The sequence below is a fragment of the Mytilus edulis genome, chromosome 13 (genome assembly GCF_963676685.1).
Source record: "Mytilus edulis chromosome 13, xbMytEdul2.2, whole genome shotgun sequence".
Taxonomy (NCBI): domain Eukaryota; kingdom Metazoa; phylum Mollusca; class Bivalvia; order Mytilida; family Mytilidae; genus Mytilus; species Mytilus edulis.
Window position 1 is genome coordinate 59,878,527 of NC_092356.1, and position 15,356 is coordinate 59,893,882.

At 29.8% G+C, this 15,356-nt stretch overlaps 1 protein-coding gene across 1 annotated transcript in view; it reads left to right on the forward strand.

Annotated features, from left to right (window-relative positions):
• Window positions 1–14,569, forward strand: part of LOC139500754 (pleckstrin homology domain-containing family G member 5-like) — a 76,061-nt gene extending 61,492 nt beyond the window's left edge. The window contains exons 11-20 of the mRNA XM_071289588.1: window positions 597–761; window positions 3,379–3,474; window positions 4,138–4,188; window positions 4,432–4,578; window positions 5,136–5,246; window positions 6,106–6,255; window positions 7,237–7,494; window positions 8,632–8,764; window positions 10,055–11,135; window positions 11,766–14,569. Coding sequence (XP_071145689.1) covers window positions 597–761; window positions 3,379–3,474; window positions 4,138–4,188; window positions 4,432–4,578; window positions 5,136–5,246; window positions 6,106–6,255; window positions 7,237–7,494; window positions 8,632–8,764; window positions 10,055–11,135; window positions 11,766–11,775 — 2,202 coding nt within the window. The 3' untranslated portion in view covers window positions 11,776–14,569. The remainder of the gene's footprint in view (window positions 1–596; window positions 762–3,378; window positions 3,475–4,137; window positions 4,189–4,431; window positions 4,579–5,135; window positions 5,247–6,105; window positions 6,256–7,236; window positions 7,495–8,631; window positions 8,765–10,054; window positions 11,136–11,765) is intronic.
• Window positions 14,570–15,356: the final 787 nt, after the last annotated feature.

Sequence of the window (15,356 nt, forward strand, 5' to 3'; positions counted from 1 at the left end):
AAATCAATAAAGGAAATTCCAAAATTAAGATAAAACAAATGTAAATCTTTACACCTGTGGTCCTGGATCTTGCAAAAATTTTCAAAAATTCCTGGTTCTTTAAATTTTAAATAAGGTCTGTTTAGAAACAAGGAGTGATATATCTCAGGCTACCTTAAGTTAGCATAAGGGCAGGATAAAGTTCAGATAAATACTGATGCCTCAGCTTGAATCAGGCCTTTACCTCCATTTGACCCTCATTTCTTGAGTATAATAGTTGTTTTGATACAGAAAAACCAGCTTCAACCTCATAAATTTCAGAAATTGCTTGCCATAAAATTGAGATGAATACATCTATTCATAAAAAGTTGTCATTCTCATATTTATTGAATAAGAACTTTATTTAGATGTTTTGCTATGGAGGATTAGTAAGTAATAAACGGCGGACAAAACTTTCAATTGACTTCTGTATGACCCTGTATGATGTATTTGTTGAATCCAGATACAATAACTATTTGTTAGCTTCGAATGAAATTAAAAAAGACTTATTTTTTACACCATTAGAATTTATGTATCACCTCCATTCATCATTTAATGTTTGTTATCTTTTATTGCAGGACCGTGAGAAACAGGATCAGTTGAACGAGTTGTTAAACAACTATAGTACAAATGGAATCCCTCACATGCCAGAATTCCTTACCCTTGGACGTGAGACACAGTCCGAAAAAGAAGATTTGTTTGAAATGGAACCTCATTGGAGCTCTATTGTGGAAAATGCTTCAGTAAGTCTCACAGTCAGACAGACTCAGTCGATAAGAACAAATTCCTGTCACAGATAATACGTCATAACAGATATTTCTGATTTCTGCAAGTAACTCGAAGATTTGAGTGATAATTTTAACACTTAGGTTTTAATGCTCTCATGCAAAGTTGACCGAAGATGAATTTGGCTATTCATTTAAGCATACCCTTTTGGTTATAATAATAGCTCCTTTAACAAGAATACATTTTCTACATCCCTGGCTTTTATATGTTCAAGTTTTCATTTCTGATGAAGGTAAATTCATAAGTTAGTGTTAGATGCACTGAATTTATAAAGTGTTATATTTAGAGGTCTTAGAGTAACGTTTATATGAAGAACAACAATCAAGTTATAATCTCTCAATGCCTAGTTGTAAGGTTTGATTATTGTATGTTGTGTCAGATACAATGACGTTAGTTGGTTTTTATGATATTGTCCTTCAGCATATTTACATGTTGAGTCTTTTAACATCTTATCGGAGGTCAACGGAAACGAGATATGATAATGGCTTCAAATGACTATCCTTATGACCCACATTTATAACCGGATAATTCTATGTAAATGTTTATAATGGTCTTTAAAATTCATTTCAATTTAAAACAAGAAAAGGCGAATAAAACATACCATTGAAACATAAGAAAACAGGGCAATATATGTAAACATGTATACTTTAAAAAGTAATAGTTACAATATTAATCCATTTTATTTCTTGTACCATTAAAATAAGAATATGTTGTATATATGTCCATGTAAAAACCTTCATCGAGACCAAATGAGGTAGACTTTAGCTGTTATAGGTCACTCTTCAGCCTTCAATAATGATCAACAAAAATTATACTGCATATATGCCATAGCTAGCTGTAAAACAATTTAAAAAATAACAGCTTGATTTACTTACAAAACAATAAATAAAAACAATTTATTCATTTTTTTTTTAATTTTCAATTTAATTCAAAATTAAGAATTCTGTTTTGATGACTACCATTGGTATCATTTTTTTTTTGTATTTGATATACAAAAAAAGACATTTACCACAAAATCTAGCATATTTGAACTAAAGTAAAATAAGTTTTAGTTGTTATTATGTAAATTTGACATTTTAACACAAGTCTGTTACCAAATCCTGTTATATACTTCTTTACTGAAATGGAAAAAAAGCCATTTCTTATTTATAATCATGAAATTAACCTTAATTTCATATTATTCAATATAATGTGTCCACAAGGGTCAAACTTAGATCAAAAACAAAAACAAACATTGCATGGTGACACATGGATTTTTGTTTTTGTAAAGGTGATAATAAAATTATACCTCAATTAATTTCATGAATAGACGTAATTGACCATTTAAGTGGTCGCTCACAAACCACTTCACTAAATAGATTTTAATCTTAATTCTTTTATCCTAATTTGATTTAGTATAAAGCTTTGGAACAACAGTTGATTGAAATTAAGTAAACAAACAAGTCTGTTAAAATAAGTTATAAATTCTTACCAAAAGGTTTGTAGGTCAAGTTGAAAAGATTAAAAAATGCTCACAAATCGAACTTTTCGTAGAACTTCATAACTTTTGAGAAGGTTGTACAGTTATGAATATTTATACCATAGGGAAAAGCTAACTCTGCAGATTTTAGGTTACATGAACACTTAACATGGATTTCATTCCAAAATGATAGTCAATCATTTAAATTAATGAAAAGGAATACAAAAAGGTTGCATACCAAGTTAGACTTGCTGTCCTACACTAATGTTAAACTCTATTGATTTTATTGTACTTTTTCATATTTTTCTTTTAACAACATTTCACTGAGCTTGCATCTTCATAATTTACCAAATATGGATAAATTGAATTTAGCTGTAATAACCTTGTTTCATGTAGTGTAGTTTAAAGGAATGACCGATCACACAGAATTAATAGTCAATATCCTGTTCTTTGGTCTTTATTATCAACAGCTTTCAATAATTTTATCTGCATATTAATTTAAATGTTTGTTTGTGTCCTTCCTTTCACAAACTAGTCCATTGTAAGTCAAAAGAAAGTTGTTTATATTCAAGAATTTATGATGACTCATATTATACATATTTAAATGATGCAGCAATATTTACCTGTTATACAGGTGAAAAATTATATAATTTGAACCCTTCGATTATTTTGTCGTGGGTGGTGTCAAGAAGGCCACAATAAGCCCATCTAAAACAAGTTTTTGATTTCATACAGCCGGAACTTATACCTCTAAAACGTTTACTCCACATTTTTTTAGTTTCTCGATTTCTGTGTATGTTTCATTCAAAAGGTCATGAATAGTAGTAACATCACTGATCTGAATAAAGACAGATAATCTAAAAGCAAAACCTGTGTACACATCTATGCAAAATTGTCTTAGAAGAAAATACTCCAGCATTTTTTAACTTAACAAGTACCTATCATAATCAGTAGTTGTACCTAAATTCTACTGCAAAACACAAAATATTGATCTAATAAAAAGTCATAACAATAGCCAGATTTCCCTTATAAATGTTTTTGTATTGCTATCAATTATTCATTTTGCGTCCTCTTTCATGTTTTAACTCATGTGACGATATTATTATATTTTTCAGGGTCTTACAAAACGACAGCATGATCAACAAGAGGCCATATGGGAACTCCTACAGACTGAAATTAATTATATTAGAACACTCAGGGTTATAACAGATGTAAGTTGTTTGTTAATTCAGAATTTATGATTGTAAAATGTAAACTGGCTAGTACCAACACTTATATACTCAAAAATTAAAGTATACAGGTATCTAAACTTCTACTCTAGTCAAGCTAGAAGTAGAAAGAAAACTGGATTGGTAATATTCATGGTTTACCAATTTTCGTGGGTAAAGGTGAACCCCAAATTTTAATGTTCCACAAATTACAAATTTGCTATACAGGCTTGTATGTCGATTAGGCAAAAGCATGAAAAAGTAAATACGATATTTTCTCAATTTATGAAAATTGGTTACCATGAAAATAAATTATTCCATAGTATGCTATAATCAAGAACTGTAACACACCAGTACAGTGGTACAAAAATGTTTTGGGGTCATTAGTAAACATATCCATAAGTTGGTTTTATTGTTAAGAATTTAAACTGTGCGTCTTATCATCTAATGATCTCTAATGCTAAACATAGGGAAACAAGAACAAGGTATGTGAACAGACAAACAGGCACATGAGATGATAATTTTATGCAGAATAAAAAATAAAAATAGCTTCATGTTCCTTTTTTACCAACAAAACATACAATGTATTATGAGCTTACAATAACATAACATATATCTGATTTCTATAGACAATATGAGCTTTAAATATTTTGTTTTTCTTTTCAGCTATTTTTATGTGTGATATTAAATTTACAAAGTGAAGGACTTCTGTCGGAGGTAAGAACCGTAACTGTAAACATCTTGTAATTTAATGTGTCATTTTAATTTGTTAGGGAGTTTACATTGTAAAACATCAGAATATTTGACAACCATTTTGATAATGATTCCTGAAATATCTTGTTTTTTTTCAAATTTCTATCAAGAACGATCTTTAATAATCATCTATATTGGCCAAACAATTATTGGAGTAATGAATCTTATTTTAGTCTGACCCTCACTTATTAAAACTTTATTTTTTAGATTAAAACTGAGCAATTAAGCAATGTTGGTGAAATAGTTTGTGTAAACTGTGATTTCTGGGAGTCGACATTAGTCCCAGTGTTAGAGGAAGCTAGAGAGAGTCGCCTCCCCTTAAATCCATCTATAATGAGAGATGGTTTTAAAAAGGTATTGTATTTAAATTATTTGTTTCATTGTTTAAATAGATTGCACATGAGTTTTATGTTCCAAAGGTATGAAAGAGAGGCGAAAGATACCAAAGGAATATTCAAACTCACAAGTTGAGATAAACTGACCATACCATGGCTAAAAAAGACAAACAGACAAAGAGACCAACAACAGTACACAAAACTTAACATAGAAAACTAAAGACTGAGCAACAGGAACCCAACCAAAAACTCAGGGTGTTCAGATCAGGTGCTACTGAAGGGTAAGCAGATCCTGCTCCACATGTAGCATGTAATATATTGTTACTGTGTAGTGGTGAAGATATTTGGAAGGAATATAACATTTTATTGGATATTCGTTAGTGAACGTACAATTTTTTAAAAGCTGTTGATGTGGAGAGGCTTTTTGATTCACAGTTGATTGGTGTTTTATATAAAACAGCTTTAAGAATTATGTGGAATGTATAATACTTGAAAAAAATTAACTATTATGTATTTGCATACTTATGTTTAATTATGATCAATTGATAATTGCTAATTAGAAAAGATTTTTTTCAGTTTCCAGAAACATTTACACCTTATATAAAATACTGTGTAGAGCAGAAATCATCGACAGATTTTATTAAAGCTAGATATGCTGAAAATGATTTATTTAAAACTTATGTTGTGGTAAGTTGACACATATAGTGTTAAATAAGTTTACACTTAGTGTGTTAAATCAGTTTACATGTAGTGCATGAAATCAGCTTACATGTAGTGAGTGAAATCAGTTTGCACTTAGTGTGTGAAATCAATTTACACGTAGTGTGAGAAAAATGTTTACACCTGAAATCTCCAGTTTATCATTTAATATACAATTTAAGGTAAATGTCAGAGAATATATAAACATTTTTGTAGGAAGCTTAGAAACTAGTGAATGCTAATTTTATCAACCCCTTTAACAATTTTGAGCTGAATACGAAAAAGCTGATATTATTTTCTGACGTTGATTGGAAACACTAAAAATTAAAAAAATTATTTTCATTAGAAAAAAAAAGAGACATAACATGAATTTGAGATTGTTATTGCTTTGTTACTACATTTGGTAAACAAAGTCAACAGAGAGTGGGCTATATGCCACATACTATTCTACTTTATTTATTAGTTCTACAGAGTTATGAAATAGATGTCAAGTTTCAGTAGACCTTTAGCACATGTACAAGAATTTAGAAATGCAACAAAATGTGACATTATAAAAATGACATCAACTTTTTAAATGCTTAGTTCTTTTTACCTAGACATGGAATTCTAAAGAGTTGTTATAAAATTAGACTTATAAATATGACATATTTTTGCATTTATAAAATATGTATATGTTACATTGACAAAATGTTGATTTTTTTTCTTTGGTTTGAAGTTGTTTTTTGTGTGTTTTAATAATTACATTTGATTGATAAATATTGTTGAGAAAAAATATACATTTGGATCTCGTGTGTGTGCATCTGTTTCTTAGAACATTGAGTCACACGCTAAAAAATTCCTTTTTTAGTGGGCCGAGTCACAACCTCAATGTAAACGTCTCAAGTTAACAGATTTACTAGTCAAGCCGATGCAGAGGATCACTAAATACTCACTGTTATTACAAGCCATCCTCAGGAAAACAGAGGAGGATAAACAAAGAAGAGCACTCCTGGAAATGGTAAATATATTGTCATCTTTAGAAAAGCAGAGATTGTGTTATTGTGCCCCTTCTTCACAGAAGGAAGTACACTGTTTACAAATTGGCCTGTCTGTTTTATATCAACTACAAGTTATAGGTTCTAGATAGTACTGTAAATTCAGAAATTATTGTGATGTTTTTATTATTGCAAAAAAAAATGTGACAGGGTTGTAATCACAATAATTAAAACTCACATCTTGGATATTTTTTATATGAATAAAGTGGGATTTTTCTCAGTATCCAAAAATTATAATGGCATTTTTGCCTTAAATGATGAAATCACAAAAATAAATGAACACAATTATTTTGTGAATTTACAGTATATGAAGTCAAGCTACTCATCTCAGTATTTGGTATTCTGAATCTCTTTCTTTTGTTCCTTTACATTTTTGCTGAGATACTTAATATTTTGATCATTGCTTTATTAACTATGCAACATGCTCAATCAGAGTATTATCTAAAAGTTTCTTGTCTAAGTAAAATACGGAAAGTTTACTGATTTCTTGAAATTGAACTCAATTGCATTCTTATTTGACCCCAATTTCACGGTCCACTGAACATAGAAAATAATAGTGCAAGTTTCAGGTTAAAGTTTTTGGTCAAGGTAGTTTTTGATGAAGTTGAAGTCCAATCAACTTCGAACTTAGTACACATGTTCCCTATGATATGATCTTTCTAATTTTAATTCCAAATTAAAGTTTTGACCCCAATTTCACGGTCCACTGAACATAGAAAATAATAGTGCAAGTTTCAGGTTAAAGTTTTTGGTCAAGGTAGTTTTTGATGAAGTTGAAGTCCAATCAACTTCAAACTTAGTACACATGTTCCCTATGATATGATCTTTCTAATTTAATTGCCAAATTAGAGTTTTGACCCCAATTTCACGGTCTACTGAACATAGAAAATGATAATGCGAGTGGGGCATCCGTGTACTATGGACACATTCTTGTTTCATTTCAGATTGCCAGTGTGGATAAGTTTGTCTCAAGTGTAAATTTAACATTAAAACATCGACATGATCAAGAGAGATTGGCGTCCATTATTACAAAGATTGAATCTTATGATGCAGTCGAGGCTCCTAATGATGAATCACTTAAATATATACAGGAATACAATACAAACTTTGACCTTAGAGCTCCGATGCCAGGATGTAGTGCTTCACAAACACGCTCACTAATCATGCAATCAGTTTTAAAACTGAAGGATAATGCATCAAGGGTAGGTGTTTGGAACTAAAAGGTGAAATTTTGGCATTTTGAAATTTTGTTGTCACTTATAGTAAATATATGTAGAGATATTTACAAACCCTACACAATTCTAAATTAAGGTCATTGCCATTATTTCTTTGTATTTGATTTATTTTTTTAAGGTGGCATGGCTTTGATTTTACTGTGAAATAACATAATTTGAACCCAAAAAGGATTTGTGATTCTACATAAGGCTTTCACAAACTGTTTCAACAATACTCTCTCCATACACACTACATCTTCTCCTTCCTCTTTGCAAAATTTGATAAAAACTTGAAAGATTTCAATTACATTTTTTTCAACAAAAAATATATCAGATAGTCAGTTACTTTAATTTAATTCCATATTCAATTCAAATTGTGCATCAAAGTTTATAGACCTTGTTGCTATTTGTGAAACAAAAATATAAATTTGACTAGGAGATCACAGTATTACATTGCAACCAAGTAATAAATATATTTTAATGATCTATTTACAAGTATATCAAATAAGAAGTCAATAAAAACCATTCTTTTTATGTAATAAATTCTGAAGTTTTACTTCCCTGACGTCATACAACTGAAGCATTACGTGTTGTTTACGAAGTTACCTTAAAAATAAAGTGAGAATGCATACAAAAAGATATAGTTTGATTTTTATTCTGACATAACTGATTGACATAATGAAAGTCAAGGTAATAAATAGGAAAAAAACTAATCCAAGGTATTCATACAGGCCGTTGTAAATAAGATTGTTAGGCCACTCATTGAATACTTTTCATCACTCAAAGTTTTCAATTAATTATTATGTAAAAAAAAAATCATCGAACATACCAGGCTTATAATAGTGGACCTCATACAAGCGTTTCTTCTACAAAACACTTATCAGTCATGTCAGTGATGATCAAATAAAAAAAGCTCATAGGCCAAATAAAAAACAAAGTAAAAAAGTGTTTAGGATAAAAAAAAATCTGAAATGCTTTGATAAAATACAGCCAATGTTATCTTTCTCTAAGGTAAAAAATCCTTAGTTTTTGAAGAATTAAAAGTTTTGTAAAGCAGCCATTTAAAAAAAAACAATATACTGAGATGATTGAAGTAAATATACATTATTTCATTTTATTTTTCAGATGGACGTAGAATGTTTACTTTTCACAGATTTATTATTGATATGTAAACCAAGTAAACGTATGGAGAAATATAAAATTATAAAACCTCCAATGAGGGTGGATAGGCTTATAGTACATGAGCTTAAGGATAAAGGTAAGACTGATTTAATGTTATAGTAATGATACATAGGCCAAGTAAACGTATGGAGAAATATAAAATTAATAAAACCTCCAATGAGGGTCGATAGGCTTATAGTACATGAGCTTAAGGATAAAGGTAGGACTAATTTAATGTTAAAGTAATGATACATAGGCCAAGTAAACGTATGGAGAAATATAAAATTATAAAACCTCCAATGAGGGTGGATAGGCTTATAGTACATGAGCTTAAAGATAAAGGTAAGACTGATTTAATGTAAAAGTAATGATACATAGACAAAGTAAATGTATGGAGAAATATAAAATTATAAAACCTCCAATGAGGGTGGATAGGCTTATAGTACATGAGCTTAAAGATAAAGGTAAGACTGATTTAATGTTATAGTAATGATACATAGGCCAAGTAAACGTATGGAGAAATATAAAATTATAAAACCTCCAATGAGGGTGGATAGGCTTATAGTACATGAGCTTAAAGATAAAGGTAAGACTGATTTAATGTAAAAGTAATGATACATAGACAAAGTAAATGTATGGAGAAATATAAAATTATAAAACCTCCAATGAGGGTGGATAGGCTTATAGTACATGAGCTTAAAGATAAAGGTAAGACTGATTTAATGTAAAAGTAATGATACATAGACAAAGTAAATGTATGGAGAAATATAAAATTATAAAACCTCCAATGAGGGTGGATAGGCTTATAGTACATGAGCTTAAAGATAGAGGTAAGACTGATTTAATGTTATAGTAATGATACATAGACAAAGTAAATGTATGGAGAAATATAAAATTATAAAACCTCCAATGAGGGTCGATAGGCTTATAGTACATGAGCTTAAAGATAAAGGTAGGACTAATTTAATGGTGATCACGAAGAATAAATATATGCAATCGAATCCCGGCAAGGGATGATAAAAAAATTTCTTCTGCAAATTTCAGATATGACATTTTTAGCCTGATATTTATATATAAGCCAAACATATATATGGAGAAACATAAAATTTTTAAAACCAATGAGCTGAATAAGACAACTAAATCAGTTTGTCATTTTATGCATCAATGAAATATAACAATTACTTAAGTTGAAATAGCAGAAAAAAATATTCTCTTATGAAAATTCCACTCAAAGAAGAACTCAGTTCTTACAGACCAGATGAAATTGAATTTTAAGCAATCACCAAATAAAAAGCTGAACAACAAGAAATACCACATGGATTTCCAGAAAAATATATATATGTTAAAGGCATTTTTTTGATCTTATTATTTGATTTTTGTTTTTCAGGAAGTTTCCTGTTAATTTATCTGAATGAGTATCACATTCCTATATCAGCGTTTACATTCCATGCAGATCAACGTGCTATAAATATCTGGATAGAACATATACGTAAAGCCCAGGATATATATCGTAATTTGTCCAGGGAATGTAAGAATTCAGAACCGTATTTTGTACCAGTAACCGTTGAAGAGGAAGTAATACATGTGACTCCATTACATCAATCAGATGATAATCCTCCCGATGTTGTTATTTCTCGGACAATTGCAAATGGTGATAATTATATTACGAACGGTGAACCAAGTCCTTCTGAACTTCTCTCACCCAATGCATTGTCAAAGTCAAGCTCAGACCAGGACATTAAGTCTCAACATTTTACCAACAGTGTGACAAAAGACGATAGGAAAAAACATGGCAAAGTTCAAACTTCTTATTCAGTGCCAGCTTTTGTGGATAATTCTCCCGATGATGAACGATTAAAAATACCGTCATCAAATGTTTCTTCTGCAAATAGTGATTCATCATTACCAGATATTGTAGACGATAATCTCAAAGCCAAAATAAACCAAAGACGATCGTCAAGATCGGAAAAACGTTATCACACAGCAGATGCTATTCAGGATTTAAATAGAGTTGACGATAAAGATAATAGTATTTATAAAAGACTTTCGTGGAATTTTGGAACTACAGATCAGAATGAAGAAAGACAAGGTGTTCTAAAACACAAAATACAAAGTTCGGATTCTCTCAGGAGTATACATAGTTCTAGTGGTGTTAGTTCAACAAATTCATTACATTTAAGTCCAGAGGGTGATATTTGTGAGGAATCGGACTACAACACAAGTGATATCGGTACTATTTATGAATCTCGGCATAGTGAAGATGATTATCATGATATATCTGAACATGATCGTACAAAGTCTAAATCCACGACAGATATTGCTATTCTATTTAAGGAATTGACTACTAGTGAAAGAAAAGATGGAATATCCTCCGTTGACTTGCCAACAATGGATAAAAATAAATACTCAAGTACACACTTGTTGAAAATGAAACGTCAGTTGTTACTTAGTGCTGATGTAGAAGCAAGGTAAGGTCATGGTCAACATAAACACAATATAAAAACACAGAGCTACATTAAAACACACCTTTGATTTTGTATATTTATCTTTAACTTCAAGAAAGTTGAAATTTTTATGTCCTGCTTTTGATATTATTGTGCATTATGTTTTCCTTTCTGTATTTTTGTCTGAGTCCCTATGCTGTATTAGGTTATTTTAATTTAAGATAGCTTTCCGTGAACTTTAGGTTACATCAACTCTTGATTATACTGTAAAAATCTGTTTTACTTATTTAAATTGTAAGAATAAAAAGTTTGCTGGTAAAATTCACTAAAGACCTAACCAGAAAACACAAAACCAAAATAAAAGGTAACTGAAGTCTTGGCTAGTTGTGAAAAAAATGACAACTGCCAACATGAGACAACAACACAAATTCTGTAGGAAAAAAACTTAAACAAGGACACTTACTGGTAAAGAGACAATAACCCGACCAAATAGCAGAAAACAGCACAAGGTCACCAATTGGTCTTCAGCACAGCTAGAAAATCCTGAAACCGGGGTTTCAGCTGGCCAGTTCAGATTAATGGTAAAATGAGACAAAGAATAAAAACATGTTTTAGAGGTTCACCATATCTAATGTTATTTTATTTTTGTTTCAGTGAGGTATAGCGTTTGAATGGAATATATCTGCAATAACTGGGATATTTGAACACTTGGCTCAATGATCAGATTGGTGACTGCACTGCAATATTTGGATCAACATTGAAAGGGAGATAACTCATCATACTTCATGTGATTTTGTATTCATGTATTTTTCCTAATCTTTACCTTATGCAAATTTTGACCTTACAACTTTACATATTAACCAGTTTATTGAAGATTTGTGTCGTCTTTTAATTCATGTTTTGTTATTTGGTTCTATTTTTATTATCAATGTAAAATTGTTATAAATTCAACAACAGATACATATCAGTAAATTCACAGTTTCAGTGAAATTTTGAATAAATTTTTACAACTGCAAACACCAAAAGACTGTGATTGGTTTTGGATCCTTAAGAATGGATATTTGTATGATAGCATTAATCTAATGAGATTTACCCATATTAATTTAAATAATAAAGATGCAATTACAATCAATTAAAAGTACATTCTTATATTATAGTATGTAGAATCCTGTGTTAGAATAAAAAAGTAATGACAATTGTGCTTAAAATCTGTCTTTAAAGATTCATTGTTTTTGGACTTTTTTTCTGTTGGAATAATTTGATCAGTGCTGTTAAAGATACTTTCCAGATTATTATGTATAAAAGTCTGATTAATGAGACAATTGTAAATTTTAACTTACCATTTGATTTATGGACCTGTTACGTTTACATATAATTTCTTACACATTTTCCAAATATTTCATTTTGAAATGATAAGAATTTTTCTAAATTTTAGTATCCGCTTATAAAAGACATTCAAAATCAATTTTTATCCAGAAGAAAAATCTCCATTGTATTTCTAAAAGATCTGATTTTTGTATTTCGTGTATCTAACTTACATCATTTTGAAAGAAGTGCTATTGATGATAAATAATCATGACATTCCTAGAGTCTGTGATCTGAAAATACGTACTGTGAATTCGTTAATTTTCGTGGGTAACAATTTTCGTTGATTTAGGAAAAGCTACATGTTTGTGGATATTTAATTTCGTGCATAGTGTGTATGTACAAACCTATTGGAGGGAAAGTTGTAATTTATTGAAAAATTAATTCCATGGTACATCTGTACCCACTAAATACACGAAAAATTGGTATCCAACGAATAATAATGAATCCACAGTATTCATATCTCAGGACAAAGTGCTAAAGAGAAAAGTTTTGTTCCGACATTTCCTACCTTTCTGATACAATTATATTGTGTTATAAGTTAACCTTGTTACAGATATAAAACATTGTCTCACTTAGATATGTGATAATCTATATTGTAATGGATATGTGTAGATTGTTTTTTTAAGGCTCACCTGGTTAATATTTTAAACTCACCTTGTTATTATATAAAGATCACATGGTTATTGTTTGAAGCTCACAATTATTGAATGAGACAAAATCTTTAAAAATATATGTCAACATGGAAACATTTCCTTAACGAATCAGTTGCCGAATTTAAAACTGAAAGTATTTCATATTCAAATGAAAGGCTTGCTAGAGTTCCATAAATTCTCTTCACAGACTTTCAAACAGTATGTTGGGGAAGTGTTGAATAGACCAGCAAAGAATATAAATTTGCATGATTAGATAACAAAGTATTTAATTGTAAAAATTATGTCAGTCTCTTTCTGTTGAAATGGACGTATAACTCCTTCACATCAAAGGGACATAATTCATGCATATCAAAGGGAAATAACTCATGCAAATCATCATGACTCAAATGAGACATATTTGTGTATTCAGGTGAGCTTTTATCCAAGATTATGTATTTTTCATATTGTTTATTGTGATATGTAACAACATTCCTATTATGACCTATATCATGCAATATTGTTTGTAATGTCGACATATCTGTATGTATATACATCTGGTGTCCTTATTTAATATTTTATTATTTAAGTACCCAATTAAACTACATTTTCACTTGCATGTGGCTGGCATAAACATATTGCAAGATTTTTTTCAATGTTGCACAAGACCAACAATATTTTCTACTCATAGTTTCATTGTTGACAAAGGGAGATAATTCAATTCAAAATATGAAATTCACATTGCACAATGGAGGTTTTCATTCAGTGCTACAACACAATTTGATATGCCCTGTTAATGAGTAGAATCCTATACTATATTCAGATTTCATTTTTCTTTTTTATATTTCTGTACAACTTGAAAGATATTTCAAATTCTACATAGAAAAAAACTTAAGAAAGTTCCTAATAAATGTCCAACCATGCAACTGTATCATCAAAAAGTTTACTTGTTGAGGTCTTTATTAAATTAAATACCATATTGAAATTGACGTGAAACAATTGATTATGTCCTTGAGTGCTGCTAAATTAACTTTTAAGTTAGTATGGAGTATTAAGAATTACATTTACTTATAGATTTATTATAACAGTTGGACAATTTTTTGGCTCATTTGTATGCAAGACGTTAATTGGTCAGTTTGTCTATATCTATTAAAAGATAAAACAATCTTTTTGGCAGAATACACAGCAAAATTTACATCTTTTTTATATTTACGATGTAGTAAATCTGGTACTAAATAATATGTTGGACAAGGGTACCAGATGTTGATCTTAACATATCACAATTAACTTTCATTGTCTTTCAGTATCCTATTTATAGAATTTTGTATGCAAGTTGAAATATAACTGGTTCCATATTTTTAAAAATGTACAATTAATATCAGATATTATTTATATTCATCCCTGTGTTAATAGGGTGTGAAATTTATGAAAAAATAAATAAATGTTTCAGCAATACTATAACTGATGTTTATTTTTTATTTCTCAATGATTTGCTATTTCCACTTGTTTATTTATCTCCAGTTATCTATAACAATGCAAAGAAACATAGAAAAAAGAAAACACATGAACTATGTTAATATTACAACTTAAACAATCAACAAAAAAATTAACATCATCAGTGATACACTACATAAATTAAAAAGATGTGCAAAAGTCACCAGAGACACATATTAAAGAAAGATGTGGATATAAGCAACTATTGATCACCCCTTTAGGCCAATGTTAGTATTAATGGGAGATAATTTGCCTGAAATTGTACAAATAATTCTTCACTTGTCAAATGGACAATTTTGATAGCAGTGTAAACCATTTGTATTCAGCTATACTATACAGTGTAAATGACATATGGCCACATATCTTGTATACAGATGCCTTATGTTATTCATATTCGGTTTGTCATAAATCAATTGTTGTTGACCACATTTGTATGGTTCAGCGACTGCTTGACAAAAAAGGTTAGTTTTTTAGGTAAAGATTGCATGAAATGCAATCAAAACCTTACGGGACTGACTTGATAGCTAAATATTCCAAGGCTTATCACTACCTTTTTGATACACAAAATATAGTGCATTTATCTTAACATTCTGTACATCCTATCCATGAACATTTCCAGAAATTTATCAATGTAATATATGCTCAGATATTCCAGGCACAAAATGATGTTACACATAACATAAATTTTGCAAGGTGCAGCGATCTAATATCTGTTCTAAACATAGAATGATGTCATTGTTAAAATCATCTTTGA